The 16724-nt window shown below is 42.2% G+C and overlaps 2 protein-coding genes across 2 annotated transcripts; both read left to right on the plus strand.

Annotated features, from left to right (window-relative positions):
* The first annotated feature begins 343 nt into the window (after positions 1-343).
* Positions 344-1238, plus strand: LOC133170748 (metalloproteinase inhibitor 2-like). The gene is made up of 5 exons (XM_061303879.1): positions 344-470; positions 541-623; positions 679-781; positions 867-985; positions 1065-1238. The coding sequence occupies exons 1-5, from the start codon at positions 344-346 to the stop codon at positions 1236-1238; spliced, it is 606 nt and encodes a 201-aa protein (XP_061159863.1).
* Positions 1239-8049: 6811 nt separating this feature from the next.
* Positions 8050-15841, plus strand: hs3st2 (heparan sulfate (glucosamine) 3-O-sulfotransferase 2). Its single transcript, XM_061302657.1, has 2 exons — positions 8050-8519; positions 14712-15841. Exons 1-2 carry the CDS (start codon positions 8050-8052, stop codon positions 15328-15330), a joined length of 1089 nt encoding a protein of 362 aa, XP_061158641.1. The 3' UTR covers positions 15331-15841.
* Positions 15842-16724: the final 883 nt, after the last annotated feature.

Raw genomic sequence — 16724 nt, forward strand, 5'->3', positions numbered from 1 at the left:
TAAATCAAATATCCAATGAAAAGCTACTATGTAACCTTGTACAAACATTTGTACATTTCTTTTTTTGGTGCATCCAGCTAGATACATCAAATATATCTAATATGTGCATATCAATTGATAGGGAACTGTGTTAATTTGTTTTTTGATAAAAATCTCAGGTGAAAAAAATCTTCAATGAGTGTGTGCAAGTGATGGCGCTTAATTGTGGGCGGAGTCTAAGCCTATAAAAAGACCCACAACACCTCCATGTTCATTAGAGCCAACCTGCTGGTGTGCCACAACTGAGCTATTTGTCTGGAACGCCATTGTGGTTGCTCAACTGAATACTTTTGAAGGTACAAAAATGGGCTGGGAGAACTTTGCGCTGCTGCTGCTTTTTGCCTTGTGGGGACTTCAAGAAGAAGGAGCCCAAGCCTGCACCTGTTCACCGATGCATCCTCAGCAGTTGTACTGTCAAGACCACATCATCGGTATGTTGGAAGGGTTTTCAAAATGGCTTCCACTGTTACGCTATTTGTTGATTAATTTTTTCTTTTCTAGTTATCAAGGCCAAGGTTGTTGGGGTGATACCTGGCGACACTGCTAGTGGTGGACTCGCCAAGTATGAAATCAAACACCTGAAGGTGAGGTCTTTCATATGTTTGCACTTCAAAAAGTAAAACAAATTATTTTTTTCAGACCCTCAAGGGTGCTGAGAAACTCTTTAGTGCCGTTCACACTCCACCCTACACTGCAACATGTGGAATCACTCTGACCCAAGACGTTGAATATCTTTTTATGGGTATGTAACTCTAAATTTTGGGCCATCGACGTGTTTAGTTAGCTTAGCAATGTTCTGACATTTCCCCTTCCATCTTCTAATACAGGCAGACTAGAGTCTGACAATCTGCACGTGTCCCTTTGTGAATTCCATCAGCCGTGGAAAGACTTGAGCAACACTCAAAAGCTTCTTCTGTACCGCTACGGAGAAGGCTGCACCTGCACGGTAGCAACACCACTGCAATTCTGTTTCCAGCATTCCAGACACGTGGGCTCATAACTTCCCTGTCTTTGGTCACCCACAGATCAAGTCCTGCCTCTCCCTCCCGTGCTGCATGACCAGCACGACAGAGTGCCTGTGGACAGACTACCTACCGAAAAAAAAGGCCGTTCATTACCAGGCCGAAAACTACGCTTGCGTCAAGATGGGGGACGGCAATTGCGCCTGGGATATGCCAGCTGTCTATCGCAGTCACTGATCAATGGTATTGCTTCTAAATAAAATTTGTTAAACTCAAGTTTGTTTATGGTGAATTCATATGAGCTGATGGCAAACTTTTTTTTATTTATTCATACTGTGATAAAGATGACCAGAACATGCCTATTGTCCTTGATAGTTTATAAACCCCCTTGAAATATTTGTATACTAAATGATTTTTCTATAGTTTACACTTTCTTTTTTTAAATTTTCGGTCTAGTCTATTAATGTTGGGTTAGAAGCACTTGAGGTTGCTGGGTTTTGGGGTTTTCTTCTGGGTGGTGGAGGGGTTGACCAAGTGGTGTTACAAAGTTTCTACCGAAAGTGCCTTTTCCTGGTCAGACATCTTCCCACTTCTACTGAATTTAAATGAGTCAAAGAAGTTACTCTTGGGTTGGTATAAATGCTCAGAGTTAGAACAAGGAGTTTACAGATTTCCAATTATAACATACCACTAGAGGGAGACAAAGAGCTACGCTTTGAGAATCACCCCTCCGTCGTGATATTTTTTCACTACACCTTGAGTCAGTCTTCCGAGAGACTGCCGAGGCAGCAATATTTCAGGATTTGAGAATCTCTCCAATGCTGCACCCCTACCCCCAAGCTTGATAAAATACTGACTACAAAATAAAAACTTACAAGTGTCAGCAGTAAAGTTTTTGCTATTTTAAATTCCCGCAGTTAGTCATGAGTCAAGTTGATTAGATTGATTGATAGATTGATAGGCCAGTTGGAAACAGTCATTAAATCCAAGTGACGCAGCATGTGGAGTCAAACTGACAAAAGGCACCACGTATCTCCTCATGGGTAAATAAAATATAAATGTAAACCTTTGCTCACTATGCTGAAGTCTTGCGTCATATTTTTTGTGACTTGAGAGGTTTATAATGTTATTGACGTTGCTTTTCAATGATTGCCCAATTTCCTCATCTTCTGCCATTACAGCAAAATGAGAATCCGACGGCTTGCTGCGTATCACTTTGTGTGACTTCTTTCAGCAGTGGAAGGCCTTGAGTGACGGGCAAAAGAGCCTATTGCGGCACTATGAAATGAGCTGTGATTGCAAGGTACGATTTTTTTTTTTGTGATGACTAGTCTTGGCTCTGTCATCTTTTTTGAACAAAAACAGTTTTTGGAAACAGTAGTCTCTCGACAGTGTATATAAAACTAATTCCAAATATGAGATTCCTGTCTTTCAGATTAAACTTTGCACCTGCCTCCCATGCGGCATCAGCAGCCCGGCAGAGTGCTTGTGGACCGACTTCCTGCCGGTCAAGTTGTCTTCCGGCGAGCAGACCAAAAACTTTGCTTGTGTTAAGAAAGGATACCATTGTGCTTGGTTTAGGGGGGCTGGCTCACCCACTTATTCAAAATACAAAGAATATTAAACACAGAATTCTGACTACTTTTGCTTTTATAGTACCGTATTTTCCGGACTATAAGGGGCACTGGACTATAATGTGCACCTGTAATGAATGGCCCATTTTAAAACTTTGTCCTTATATAAGGCGCACCGGACTATAAGGCACACCATTAATGCATCATGTCAGATTTTTAATTCAAATCAAATCATTCTAAATGTTATGTTTTTTAAATTTAGGAATTTGGTCCATATATAAGGCGCACCGGACTATAAGGCGCACTGTCGGCTTTTGAGAAAGTTTTAGGTTTTCTAGATGCGCTTTATAGTCCAGAAAATACGGTACTGTTGACAAACCTGCTTTAAATTTTGCAATCGGGCAAAACGAGCACCGAGTCATTACTTTTGCTTGCTAAACTGAGGCCTCATAAGTCACTGCGTTGCTTGCGACCGTCCTAAGGAAGTTAAAAAATAAAAATGGCAGCATAAAGGTGGGAGTCAGGACAGATGAGTGTGGCAGCGACGCTAATGCGAGCTCTACGTGTGAAACCTCAGTCTGGGTGAGCTTCCTGATTAAACAATGATTTATAGGCCCGCTGGAGCCTCGCTGCAATCCGGCCTTGCAATGAGATCCTTTCTCGCCCCTGTGAAACATCTCGGGAGCGCTTTCCTGACTGGACAATGTGTGGTTCAGTAGCAGTTAACGTTTAATGCTATCAATGATGGCGCTGGCGTCATGTGGATGCCAATTTGTCTTCCTCACAGGCCAGGCTGGTTGGCTTCCTGGGATAAAGATGTTTTGGGATGTGACATGAAAGCTTCTGACTCAATCAAGCATAAGCACCATGATGAATAATTAAATTTGTAGTCATTTTAAAAATGTTACTTTTCTGGTGTCATGAAAACGAGCAATTAGCATATAATGTGGGCTTTTTTGGGAGCTAAAAAAATATATACTAGTGACATTCCTAATTAGCGCCGCACTCGGTCGACTAGTCTTTCAAGTGGCTTCAAACACCGTGGCGCCATCAAGTTGAGCTTTGCTAGGAGGAAGATTTCAGCAATTAATTGACAAAATGTTTTTGTCTTAGTGTGGACCTCACGCATTCTCCATTTGAGTCGTAGCCATGTTTTTTTTTCCATGTTTCTGTCTCAAACCATCTATCTGAGCATTGAAGTGTTGGAACGGCTATGGTCTTTGTCGGAATACAGAAAATTGAACAATTTATACGTCAAAATATGATATTGAGACCCGAGCGCTGTTACCATGACTGCGGGAGAAGCGGCAAACAAAGCATGATCTCAAGCTTTAAAATAAAAAAAGAAAATGATGCTCCAGATCCAATATTCTGTGGGTTGCCATGGCCACCGCCCGGCAACCACTCCTACCCCCCCAGATAAGAACATCCATTGATGGTCGATTCTTGCGGGATGACAACAGTGCGGGTGAAAGCAAATGAGATGTAGCGCAGCACCGGGAAAGATTTAAATGTAAATTATGATTGCGGGAAAATTTCAGAGTAGCCTACAAAAAAAGATATATATTTCTCATTCTTCAATAATAGATTATCTTGCAGGATATACTACATTTATTGTCCTCTTTGTAATATAATTAGGTAAATAAAGGGATACATTTAGCAGTAATTAACCTTGAGTGGCTGATCATCATCATTACGCAGCATCTGAACAGCATACTTAGCGAGTTAATTTTTCACAAACTTTCATTACAAATGTGTCCCTGCTTAACATTCCCGATCCAGACGCAAACTTTTCAAAACTTTTTAAAGGTGTAAACAAATGACATACTTTCACGTATTTATAAAAGCAACCACACAACTTTGCCTCCACTAGCTTAATGCTAACACATAATGGGAGATGCTATAGGCAGGCTAACCAAAATAGCCTTTTACATACTTTTAAAATAGTTGAACTCAAGTGTTGGAGGAACACAAATAGAAAATATGACAATACTCATGGGTATGTATTCTTTATCCTCTGCAACGAATGACTCATATCAACTGAATTGAAGCAAACAATGCCACATATATTGTTTAATTTCTTGACATTCTATTTGATGATGTCATGGACTACATCTTGGTTGCAACACAGAAATGTAAACGTTGTGAAGGATCACGTGACAAAATCTGATGCCTTGTTCCTGTTTGGTTTGCGTTTTGTGTTCCAATTGACTTCATGAGCATTGATGGGCAGAGTCTCCTCATTGATGGGTGGAGTCTCCTCATTGATGGGCGGAGTCTCCTTGTTGCACACCTTCTGACCAGGTGTGGTGGAATGGAGATTTCAGACTATTCTGACTGTTCATGTCCATTTGTCGTCCACTTGCTGCTTCCATTTTAAGATGAGTGAAGCTGCTTCCTCTTGTTTCATGCTATGTATTTTGATTGAATGTTTGTTTTTTGGCGATGGCGCCATCCACGCCCTTTTGGCTATATTGTTGCATTTTGTTGTTGTTGTTGCATTGTTTGTTGCATTTGTTCAGTCACGTTGGACATGGTCCCTTGGGGATTGAGCTCCATCAATGGATTTAACCTTCACTCAGGCTACTTGGAAAGTGCTGTCAAGGCAAACAGCAGGATCATTGCAGATCTTTTTTCTTCTTTTTTTTTTTTTGACAGGGACATTGAGATGCTCAGCGGACAGCAGAGAGCGATGCTATTTGCCCGGTTTGTGGTCCCCTATTGTGAGGAGACAAAAGTAAGCAATGCAAAAAGAAGCGCTTTTTGATTTAAACAGATCGGGCTAAATGTCAGCAGCAATTAGCTAACAGTGAGGTAGCGAGGTAGCCTGCTGTGTATGTGGCCTTTGAGCGGTGCTTGACTTTTTGTACTTGTTGCATAGATAAGAAAAAGAAGATGGGGGAAAAAAAAAAAAAGCAGCAGGAACTATTTGGCTTCACTTTTATTAGTCTCAGTGTGTAGTCCTTATTGTCTGTTTGTGTGTTATTGGAACCTGCATGGCTGAACAAGTGGTTATGTATAAAATATATTCTTAAAAAATTGCACTGAACTTGAGCACGGATGTCAAAAAAATCCATTTGCACTGAGCGCCCTTTTTAACCCCTTCACTACCATTGACGGCTATAGACGTCAAAGATCCATTTTGACTAGGCTGGCAGTGAATGAGTAAAATAATGTTGTGTCCCCAACAAGGCTTTCCTCTTTGTCTTTTAAAATGACAACACAATGCATCCAGACATGATTAGGCATGCAACAAACCAGCAGCGGCGTTTTATACAAACGCTTAATTTCAAATTAATCCCAGTAGCGACGTGATTACAGGAAAGCACCGTCGCGGTGTTCTCTGCAGGATTTAGCTGAAAGTTAATTTACTTTGGCGCGCCGTCACGCCGCTGTTCATTTGCAAAGCGACTCCCTTTGCGACCCCCCCCATCACGTAAATGTCAGACAGTTACACTCCGCCATTAATGAAATCATTTGGTCGTTTGGAGTCAGTGCGTCTCGTGTTTCCTTTAAGCCTCGTGAGGAAACGGGTTTGGCCTGAAGGAACCCAGATGAACATATTAAATCATCCGTTTGTTTTCTTCACACCGCTGAAGATGGATCGGAAAACTCTCCTTATTAAATAATGTCCTCTGATACTGCATCGCGTTTCTCGACAAAGAAATAACTCTGTCAGGACGCGATGAATTGCCTTTATCTATGAGGCAATTTCAAAGTCAGTGGAGCGTCGTAAATGTCCACAATAGCCCAATTAAGAAAAAAGTTGTCCAAGAAAAAATGACTTCTCATGGATTGCAAAAAGACTTTTCAGCTGCAATTCCTCATTGAAAGAACTCATTTTACCTCAAATAATGGAAATAATTTGTTCCGGGGTCAAATTGTGGACATGAAAAAGCTGCATAGGCAATTTTTTTTGGAGGCACCAATGTCAGTTTCATATTTAGTAACTACAGGCCCGATGTGAATATCGGGAATTGCCATTTTTGCTTCCATATTTGTGAAGGAAGATCTGCTGCTAGTTGCGCCTGTTGACACATTTCCACTGTAAACTTTGTGAGGCTCATCATCTGTCAGATGCAAAGAAGAAGCAGCACCGAAGCGCAGCGACACATAATTTAGTTGTATAATGTCACTGTTTTTTTTTTTTGCTGAGTGTGCAGAAAAACACTGTCAGCTCTCGGTGTTGAGGGCCTCGCTGAGATCCTGTAATCTCCGCAATAGCAAGAAAGTTTTGAAATACTCTTGAAGGTGTTTCATTTCCACAGGGGGCCTGGCAAGGTTGCTGATTCTCGTCGGTTGATTTGAATTTAAAGAGGACTGATTTATGGTGAATCACCAAGGGAGTGGATTCTCTGGAAGCAGCTGGCGCTTTAGCGGCGATTAAGTGGATGCGAATATGGTGCACACGCAAGCACGACGAGACGGATTTGGGATGGGTACGCGTAGTGGACGTACAGTAAGGCGTTTTTGTGATTTGCATAAAAGCGGAACAAAGAGGCTGGGGGTTGTGTGTGTGTGTCTGTGAATGCAGAGAGAAATGGTAGCAAGTGTGAAGACAGGCTGAGAGTGCCTCTCAAGCAACACTGGCGCTCATCAATATGCACATAATTGCTCTTCAGCTTCGGCGAGTCCCACCGGCTGTTAATTGTTTTGTGCAGCTCTATTATGGAGACCACTTTAAGCTACTTTAAGCTTGACCATCTCTGAGCGAACAGGATGAGAAATGCTGAAATGTACGCAAACTTTATATCACTGGATGGCAACAGTGTTTAGCATAGTTCGGTTGTGTTTAACTTTGAAGTACAATATGTTTGTAATTAGTCTTGGAGCTGTTCACTTTTCAATATTTAAGTGTACAAGAGTGCAAAAAAATATTTTTCATTCTTATATACCAGAGACGGTGTAGTCTGTGTTGGCTTCTAAAGGCAATGTTATTTTGGAGTTAATATTTTTTATTTTAAAAAGGAATAAAAATTAACAGATATTTTTTCCTTGCACAAAACAAGCCCAAAAATTGGCTTGTCATCTTGACTCATCATGGTTGATTCTGACTCACCCAGAAATCATTTTCACCCCAGTTAGGGGTCGCCAGTGCAAGTCCCTTGTGTGATGTTTGGCACAGTTGGATGCCCTTCTTGTCACAAATTGAATCAGTGCCTCAATATTTCGTCCAAATATGACATGCATCACTTGACCATCATCTCTCCTGTGATGACGTCAGAGGGTTGTGGAAGTATGTATAAGTGAGTGAGCATCACCAGAAGAAGCACTTCCAGGACTACGATGAAGGAGGAAGGTGGACTTTTGTGGACTTGGAGCGTCCAGTTTTACTGGGATTCTTTTTAAGACACTCCAGTGGACCACACATTTGCAGCACAGTAGTGGAGGAGGAGGATGGTGATGATGAAGATGAGCTGTCGGAGGACGGGTCCAATGGAGCGTCATGCAGAACCTTGAGCCCCCATGGAGACATGGCACAGCGGTTCCTCTCGTCCGCCTTCATGCTGACCGTCTCGCTGTCGTGCACCTACCTGTGTTACACGATCATCTTCGGCCGCACTAACGTTATCTCGGGCCGGGCGTACGAGGGGAACCGATGCCCGCCGAACCCCAACGCGGCCGGGAAGAAACTTCTCGCCCAGTCGGAGCAGTGTGCCCGGCTGCGGGGGGTCCGCGCCGCCGCCGCCGCTGCAGCAGCCCAGCCCGGTGCTGCCGGATCTCCTGTTCTTCCTCCCTCTCCTCCGTCTCGCTGGATGAGGAACGCAAGTTTGGCGCAAAGATACGGCAATAAAAAACTCCCAGGCGTCTTAATAGTGGGAGTGAAGAAAGGAGGAACCAGGGCGGTGCTGGAGTTCATTCGGATCCATCCAGATGTGCGCGCGCTCGGAACCGAGCCGCATTTTTTCGACCGCAACTATGACCGAGGACTGGACTGGTACAGGTGGGCAAGACCAAGACAACTTTTTAGCGTTTAAATATTCATTTGCTTCATACTTAAATTTGCGATGAATAAATGTATTCGTTGCAAATTTGCATAAATGATTACGTGTTCGTACTTTTGTTCCTTTGCTTAACATACTGTTATGCTGCGTTTGGGAAAACCTGGGAAATTGGTGTGACTTACAGTCGAAATTTCTATTTGGGAAGTCCGTGTCTTGGTATGTTGACACATTTGACGTCGGTTTACAGGAAAAATAGAACAGAAAATAATTTGGGTGGAATAGAACTGATAAGAATCAAACAGATATTTTATTGTCATTGTACGCTGCACGAAAATAGTGTGAAAATCCAAGTGTGTTAGAATAAATAGAATTAAAAACTGAATCATAAACCTATGAATTATGCAGTATGAATCGCAGAAAGGCACAATATTGTTCCGTGTAAAAGTTGCATAAAATAATTATATCAATCATGTACGCCACTGTGGATTTCCAGTAAGTCCAACGCCCCTGAAGTTGTTGCTGCATTTAAGAAAATTGGGAAAATGCCACTTTTGTGTCAAATTTGTTTTGACCAGTCTATGACATATCCACAGTAAAGTAAAACCTCAATTCATCCACAATTTTGAATTGATCCTATAAAATGTGAAACATTGATGTCCATATGCATATTTCTTGTTGAACTCCTCTCTCTCTCTCTCTGAACAGTGGAATGAGACTCTGGCGCAGGGGCGTGCAAAAGGGGGGGCAGAGGCGGAGCCAGGAATTTTTCCAGTAGGGGCGCGTGCCCACAGGAAAAAAAATCGAACATCACCCACGCTGCTCGCTGATCGCTAAAACAACATCCGGGTCCGGGAGGCAAACGGTGAATGGATAACATCGCGCACATAGAATAGCGCAAGCACATTCGCGCAAGACCGAAAGAAAAAAACGGCATGAAAATGAAGATTCGAAAAAGCTCGATTTTTTTTCAACCGGGGTGCAGGGAGTCCTAACCGGGGCGCCGCCCCGGCTCGCCCCGGCTTGGCTACGCCACTGCCCTCTAACCTGCTTTGAACCCATTTTTAAAAAATGTTTTTTAACACATTAAAAACTACATTTTGATACATTCCTTTTTCCACTTTCTCGCTGCTCGATTTGTGAACTTAAACAGATATGAAAAATATAATTTTCTTTGACACACCGCAGCTAGCTTAATGCTAACATACTGTAAAATGGGAAATGTCGAAGGCAGGCTGAAGGAAATCTTAAAATAATTCTAAATCCAAAACATAAATTCTGTTTGTGGGAACATATGATGGTCCCAGTCCTCACTTCTTCAGAATTTTGTGAATTTCTCAGCATTCACAAGTTTTGAAGGAACTGCATTTTATTTTAGTTAGTCACTCGCCGAGCATGTTTACAATTCCGAGTGAAGACCGTCAGCCGCATACGAGTGTGCAGACTACAAACAACGGCGCTCAAACATTCTGAGCGTCATGTTTCATTATGTTTGACGGTCGGAAGTGTGTGTGCTAGCCAGTCTTCTGGAAAATGTACCACAGAGCAACATGAACAAGTGAAATGTTGAAGGCTAGAGTAGTGACGTTTATGCAAAAAAAAAAAAAAAAAAAAAATCTGTGACAGCCATCAGGAGTCCAAATGAATCGTTCGGCAAGTGACGTGTTTGTGGTTTGACGGCGTTGTCTACTCAAATCCGTTTTAATTGACACTTTAATTTCAGAGCCTCTCAGCATCTCTGCTTGATGAATGACTCGCTTAATCAATTACCAAAAAATGTCAGCCTTTGATTTTCTCTCAACTGCAATTTATTTCTCTTTTGATTTCATTCTTGACCTCTGGATCAGGTGTACTGACTCAATACACATTAATCACGGTATGATTCATTGCAATCACATTGTAGCTCACTCCAGTTACAATAAAACTCTCTTTATAACATCGTGGTTGACTTCAATCATATCTGTGTTCATGGTAACGTTCACTCATTTTATAATAAAATACGATTCACTCCAACAACAATATGAACCACCTCAATTGCAGTACGATTCATTTGAATCACGAGTGATTCAGCCTAATCCCGATACAGTTAATAGTCCAATTTGATTCACTGCCGTTATGATGCGATACGATTCACTCATAATACGATTTACTACAATTCTTGTCCATACGATTCCCTGCAATCACGCCACAGTTCATGGGAGTAGCGATACGATTCATTTGGTGAACGATACAACTCAGTTGCGATATGATTCACTCCGGTTTTTACGATTCAGTTCAATCATGATTCGATTCGTTATCATAATTCGCTCCACTTACAATTCAATTCGTTCCCGATATGGTTCACTGCAATCACGATACATTTCACTACACTTGAAATACGATTCACTCCAATTGCAATATAAGATGAATCACTTCAGTTGCAGTTCACTGTAAATAGAACACAATTCACTTCAATTATGATAGTCAAATCAATTCAAATGAGATGACATTTTCCTCCACTTCTATGATACGATTCGCTTCAATTACGATATAACAAGAGCATCATGTCTTTGATTACACTTACTTCACCTTTGCTCACCGCTCCGGTTAATGATGCCAAATCATGATGTAATGTGCACTTCGCCTGAACGAGAAGCATCCCACTTTCTGTCCGTCAAGCTTTTTCGGACGACTCCCCCCCCCCGCCAGATCTCCCTGCCTCCCCGAGCCAATTAACAAGGACCCCGGTGAGAATTTGTTGCCGTGGTCCAGGCTCAAACAAGTTTTTTTTTCCAGAGTGAAATCAATACAACTGAGCGAGAGATGCCCTTTAAAGTCTTAACGTTGTAGTTTGATATTTGATTTTAGAAAATTTGACCGAATGTGATTGTTTGGATTTTATGAGTTTGACTCGGTTATGCCGTTACCATTTGATGCCGCTCAGGCCAATACATTGGCCGATTTGTGTTTTTGGTGCCGGCTGTTAACGGGACAGCATTTAAAATGGCTTCGATTCAGAGTCTTACTGCTCAAGGAGAGTAAATGTCAGTCATTTCCCTCCGCGATGCAAACCATGAATAATTGTGATTCCAAAGTAAAGGCCTCCGGTTGAAAAAGGAGCATTTCAAGGTCAAGTGTGTTGTGCTGCTTTTTAGGTCCTACTTTTTCCTTTCCCTTTTTTTTTTTTAGTCTGAGCTGAACCCGCCGCAGTAGCAAAGTCTTGCATTTGATTCATGACCGGATGTCTTTACAGCTCTAATTTTAGAGTAATACTTTAATAATGGAGCAGTTCTCGACTTGCTATCTGTCATATCGGGAAAAGAGGAAGATGCCTCTGTCTTTTTTTTTTTCTCCCCTCCCTTTTACGAGGTGCAGCAACTGAGACTTAATGAGAATCACTCAAGTTGAAGACATTTCCCCTCCGTGTTCAAGCTTAGCTTTATTCCATTCACGCTGTGTCAGATTTTTGGGGCATTTTGGGACAAATGGGACGTGATTCCGACTCCATTTGGGCTGCCTGAGTGTTAAAAAACTGTGACATCTGTATTTTCCTGGTGGGCACTTGTGTCGTTCTCAGTTTTTGGTAGACATGGCTGCATAACTTAGAGTATTCATGCCAAAAAATAAATTAAAAAAGCCAATGACATCCCTCAAGACCTTGCCCTAGATTTGACTACTTAGTAGTTGAAGATCTCGAGAGACTGGACAGCCTTGATTTTGTTGCTGCAGGCCTGCATATTGTTTAATCGGCATCATTATTATTACTTACGCAGACAAATTGTTGTTGTCCAGAAAGAGACAAAGGATATTATTTCCATTTTTATTAAAGACAAAAGAATCTGGGGGACAATTTGTCCACACACTCGTGTTATCAGTTACTCTTTTGCACCAGACTTTTTTTTGTGTGATCTGGAATTCTTGATTAATCGTCTGAACTATCCCCAAAGCCTTCTGATTGGTTTCTTTTCAGTTTTGAAAGTTTAGTTCCAAAAGTTAATCTGAAAATACTACATTTACAAAGCTAATGCTAGCGGTCCCTCTCAATTTACTTATGTGTTAGCATTAAGCTAGCAGGGCTTTCAAATCATTTTGAATATGCTAACTTTATTTGTATGTGAGCGTGTTTTGTTTTAAATTCTCTTAGAAAGATAAATACGATATATTTATTTTGTATTTGTCCATGGAGGCATTCCTATGTCCCAATATATTTGTCAGCACAGTGTGTGTAGTAATTAGCCAAACAATCGCCATGTTGTTGATGCTGCACTGCGGCGGTACCGCAGCGTAGTAGGGAGTCCTTGCTACTTTGAATTAAAAGACATGGGTGTTGTCTTCCCCCGTAACGATGTAGCTGTGTCCCTACGGGAAACGAGCGTGAACCGCGAGACCTCGCGCTTCGCTAGCGCACCCGCAGCAGGCTAGATAAATCGTGGAGCGACACAGCCGCCGGGCCCTCTCCGAGGTCGCTTTAGTAGTGAGCGCTCATTAAGCGAGGGAGCAGCAGGCGCTGTGTGTTCCGCTCTTGACCCAAAGTACCTGTGGAAGAACCTTCTCCAAGGCCACGTGTTGTTATTTGCTACTTCTCGCTTAGCGTTGAACCAAACTTGATAGAGATGAGCAATTCTCTGACGGTCTACGTCAAGGTCCTTCGAATGTACTGGTAACTTTTAATAACGACGTTTGTAGTTTAACCAATCATTTTTTAAATTTGCCTTAAAATAGTGTCAGTACCACCCGCTTGGCCTCTCAGCCCGCGTTAGCTCAGTTGAGCTCCAGCTCAGCCTGCACAGGATAAGCAGATAAGACGCTGTACGATGTATCGTAAATTAGAACATTGCACCGAGTTTAGATTCTGAGAGAAGGGAATGATATCACTCAACTATTCAGGACAGAACATCTTGGATTGCTTTTTTTTTTCCCCCTGACTCACAAGGTCAAACAAAGTGTGGATTCACACAAACACTCACACACTTGCACAAATCCAATGCCAGAGGTGAATTAACATAATTGAAGGCATTACATTGTGTACCTGATGAGATGTGCGGTGTGGTCTCCAAGTAAACATGCCTCCCTTTCGAACAGATTGTCCAATTCTCATTAAATGCAATGCACATAGTGAAGAGAGAACACATTGTAAAAGAATAATGCCACTATTAACAACCATCCCATCTAATGGCTCACTCAATGGAAACTATTAATTATTAATAATACTTGATGTACAATTGTATAGTATCTCATTAACAATTTAACACTAGTTCAAGTTTTTAAGCAGGTGAGTACACTGTACGCAATTACGGCACCGTTCGAGCGTTTTGGAGCAGAAGCGCAGTCTCTGTATTAACAGTATCGGACGCATTGTCCTCACCTCGCTCTGGTTCATTTTCTCAGAGTCATTAAAATGTCACCGCAGAGCCTCTTAATGCATCTTGACTTAAACTTTAATTCATCGTGTGTGTGCGTGTGTGATATTAATATATTATATATGTATGTGTGTGTGTATATATACGTATATATACGTATATATATATATATATATATACGTATATATACGTATATATATATATATATATATATATAAAATACCAGTGCAGCACAATATGCTAGTGTGTTTCTAAACAACCTGTCAGTGTTGCACTATTTAAAGACACCACCATCTGCGACCTTTCACACTGTCAGCCCTATCGTGTGTGCACCTTGACAGCTCGCAGCAGACACCTTCCACACCACAGTTGCAATCGTCACCAAAAACGTGATCTGTGAAAAAAGGCCCGCGAGTTGCCGTTTGTTCTGGGGGGGAAAAAAAAGGACTGCGTTCTCATGAAAGATTAATTGTTTGCTCTCTGGCCCCGGGGCCCCCGACGACTCGGAATGAATAAAGCAGAACGGATCGATAGCGGTGAGACTTAGAGGTAACCTATGGCTGGAGTTTGAAAGGTTAGCTCTTAATCGAAGCCTGCCCACACTCATAATGAAGAAATGTCATCTTTAATCATCCGCACGCTGAAGTACAGTGCTGTGAGAAATTGCGAAACAATTCTTTGGCACGTTCTGGTGCCGGGAGCCGACCTATTACTTTTACAGTGTTTACAACCTGATGTCGGTCAAAGTCGTCACGTTCCGTTTCGGTATTTGTCGTCATTTACAGCATGTACTGTATCTTATTCAAAAAGTTTGGGCTGATTGAATTTCAGGTTTTGTTCTGTTTCCCCCTCAAGGGGCCTCATGCCACGAACATTGGAAAGTCAGATCACATTGGAGAAGACCCCCAGCTACTTTGTCACCAGGGAGGCTCCTCGCCGCATCTCCAGCATGTCCCAACAGATCAAGCTGATCGTGGTGGTACGCAACCCAGTCACCCGAGCCATCTCGGACTACACGCAGACTCAGTCCAAGAAGCCCGACATCCCCACTTTTGAAGAGCTGGCCTTTAAGAACCGGAGCCTGGGCGTGGTGGACACCTCGTGGAACGCCATCCGCATCGGTATGTACATCCTGCATCTGGAGAACTGGCTACGCTACTTCCGCCTCTCGCAGATGCATTTTGTCAGCGGCGAGCGGCTCATCACGGACCCGGCGGGCGAGATGGGCCGCGTTCAGGACTTCCTAGGACTCAAGCGGATCATCTCGGACAAGCACTTCTACTTCAACAGGACCAAGGGCTTCCCGTGTCTGAAGAAGCCGGAGAGCAGCGGGCAGCCTCGATGCTTGGGTAAGTCCAAGGGCAGGACTCACGTCCAAATCGAGCAGGAGGTCATCGAACAGCTGCAGGAGTTTTATAGACCCTTCAACGTCAAGTTCTTCGAAACGGTCGGACAGGACTTCAAGTGGGATTGAACACAAAAACCAGACTTGGGTCCTTGAAACTTTGTCTTGGAACCACTTTAAGGAAGCTGCTTGACAAAATGAGCTCATCCAAAGACTGGATTCGTCACGGACAAAGCAGGAAGTTGTAAAAAAACGAAGGCTTGGAATATTTATGGAAGACATTTGAAAAAATAGACATGACGGTATTCACAGGAATAATTTTGAACCACGCCGTGAGATTGAATGTGTGATGTACAAACACAAAAGTTCCATGCGCTTAAATACAAATGTTATTTTTAAATTTCAGCTCCAAACGAGAACTTGGATGTGTTCAGATCCAAATACTTTACTCCTGAAAACTTTATGGAAGATGCTTGAGGGATTTGTGGGTGGACCACCCGGCACGTTTTCACCAAGTGGTTGCATCAAAAAAAAAAAATCGGAAATATCAAAATAATCGGGTGATGCTACACATTTAATCAATTGGTTGTCGATCACCCAAACCCTTGGTGAAAATATTGTTTAAGGTGTTGATTAGCAAAAAAAAAAAAAAAAACAATTCCCCAAATCAAATCAAGTGTAGTTGCCCCACGCACGTAAATCACATGAATAAATTATCGAAGAAGCTGCATTAATTCTTCAAGGCCTCTGTCGTGTTAGCGCTTCACGCCCATGCGAACGGCGCCGCTTAAATATTCATAAGCTCCGATTGCTTTCCGACGCGCTCGGAATGCACCCGTGCTTTTTCCTGTCGGTGCATCAACAAGGCAAAAATAAAACGATTTTGTCGATTAGTAAATTTGTTTAAATGAAAGCAAGATAAAAAAAAATAAATGTTTGCTGTTTACCGGACTTTGAATTCCTACTTGATGCTTCAGTGATTATGTTGCAATCAATTGATTTCAGAATCGGACACAAAATGGGCTGAGTAGTTTGTCTCCACTAAACATATCGATTGGCCAAAATCTCGATTTTTCTCCTTTTTAACATTTGATTGACAGGCCAATCGCGTTAGGAGTCTGTGTCTCGCCCAGCCGTCAGCGGCAGACACGTCGTGTTTGGCAACTTTATCTCGCCTCGGTTAATTATATTTTTTCCCCCACGTCTCCCTGCCAACCTCGGAAAGCTGGAGGCTTTATGATATTACACTCGCAAAGTTTGGCTGATGTGATACTTTCCATTTGACAAGTGATAAAAACCTGCTCGGCACAACAATTTTGTTGCAATCTTGTATGCTCGTGGTTTTCATTTGCTTATTAATGCGAGCATTGGTTTGTCATGTAATCACAAACGAGATATGTGCAAGTGAGACTTCCAGTAATGAATGCAGAACCTCTGTGATGACCGCTTGGAGGAAAGACGATCAGCGAGATGATAGTCCAACTTGTCACGACATCCTCTCAGGATTTAGCATTTCCATTATG

Source organism: Syngnathus typhle, linkage group LG17 (genome assembly GCF_033458585.1).
Source record: "Syngnathus typhle isolate RoL2023-S1 ecotype Sweden linkage group LG17, RoL_Styp_1.0, whole genome shotgun sequence".
Classification (NCBI taxonomy): domain Eukaryota; kingdom Metazoa; phylum Chordata; class Actinopteri; order Syngnathiformes; family Syngnathidae; genus Syngnathus; species Syngnathus typhle.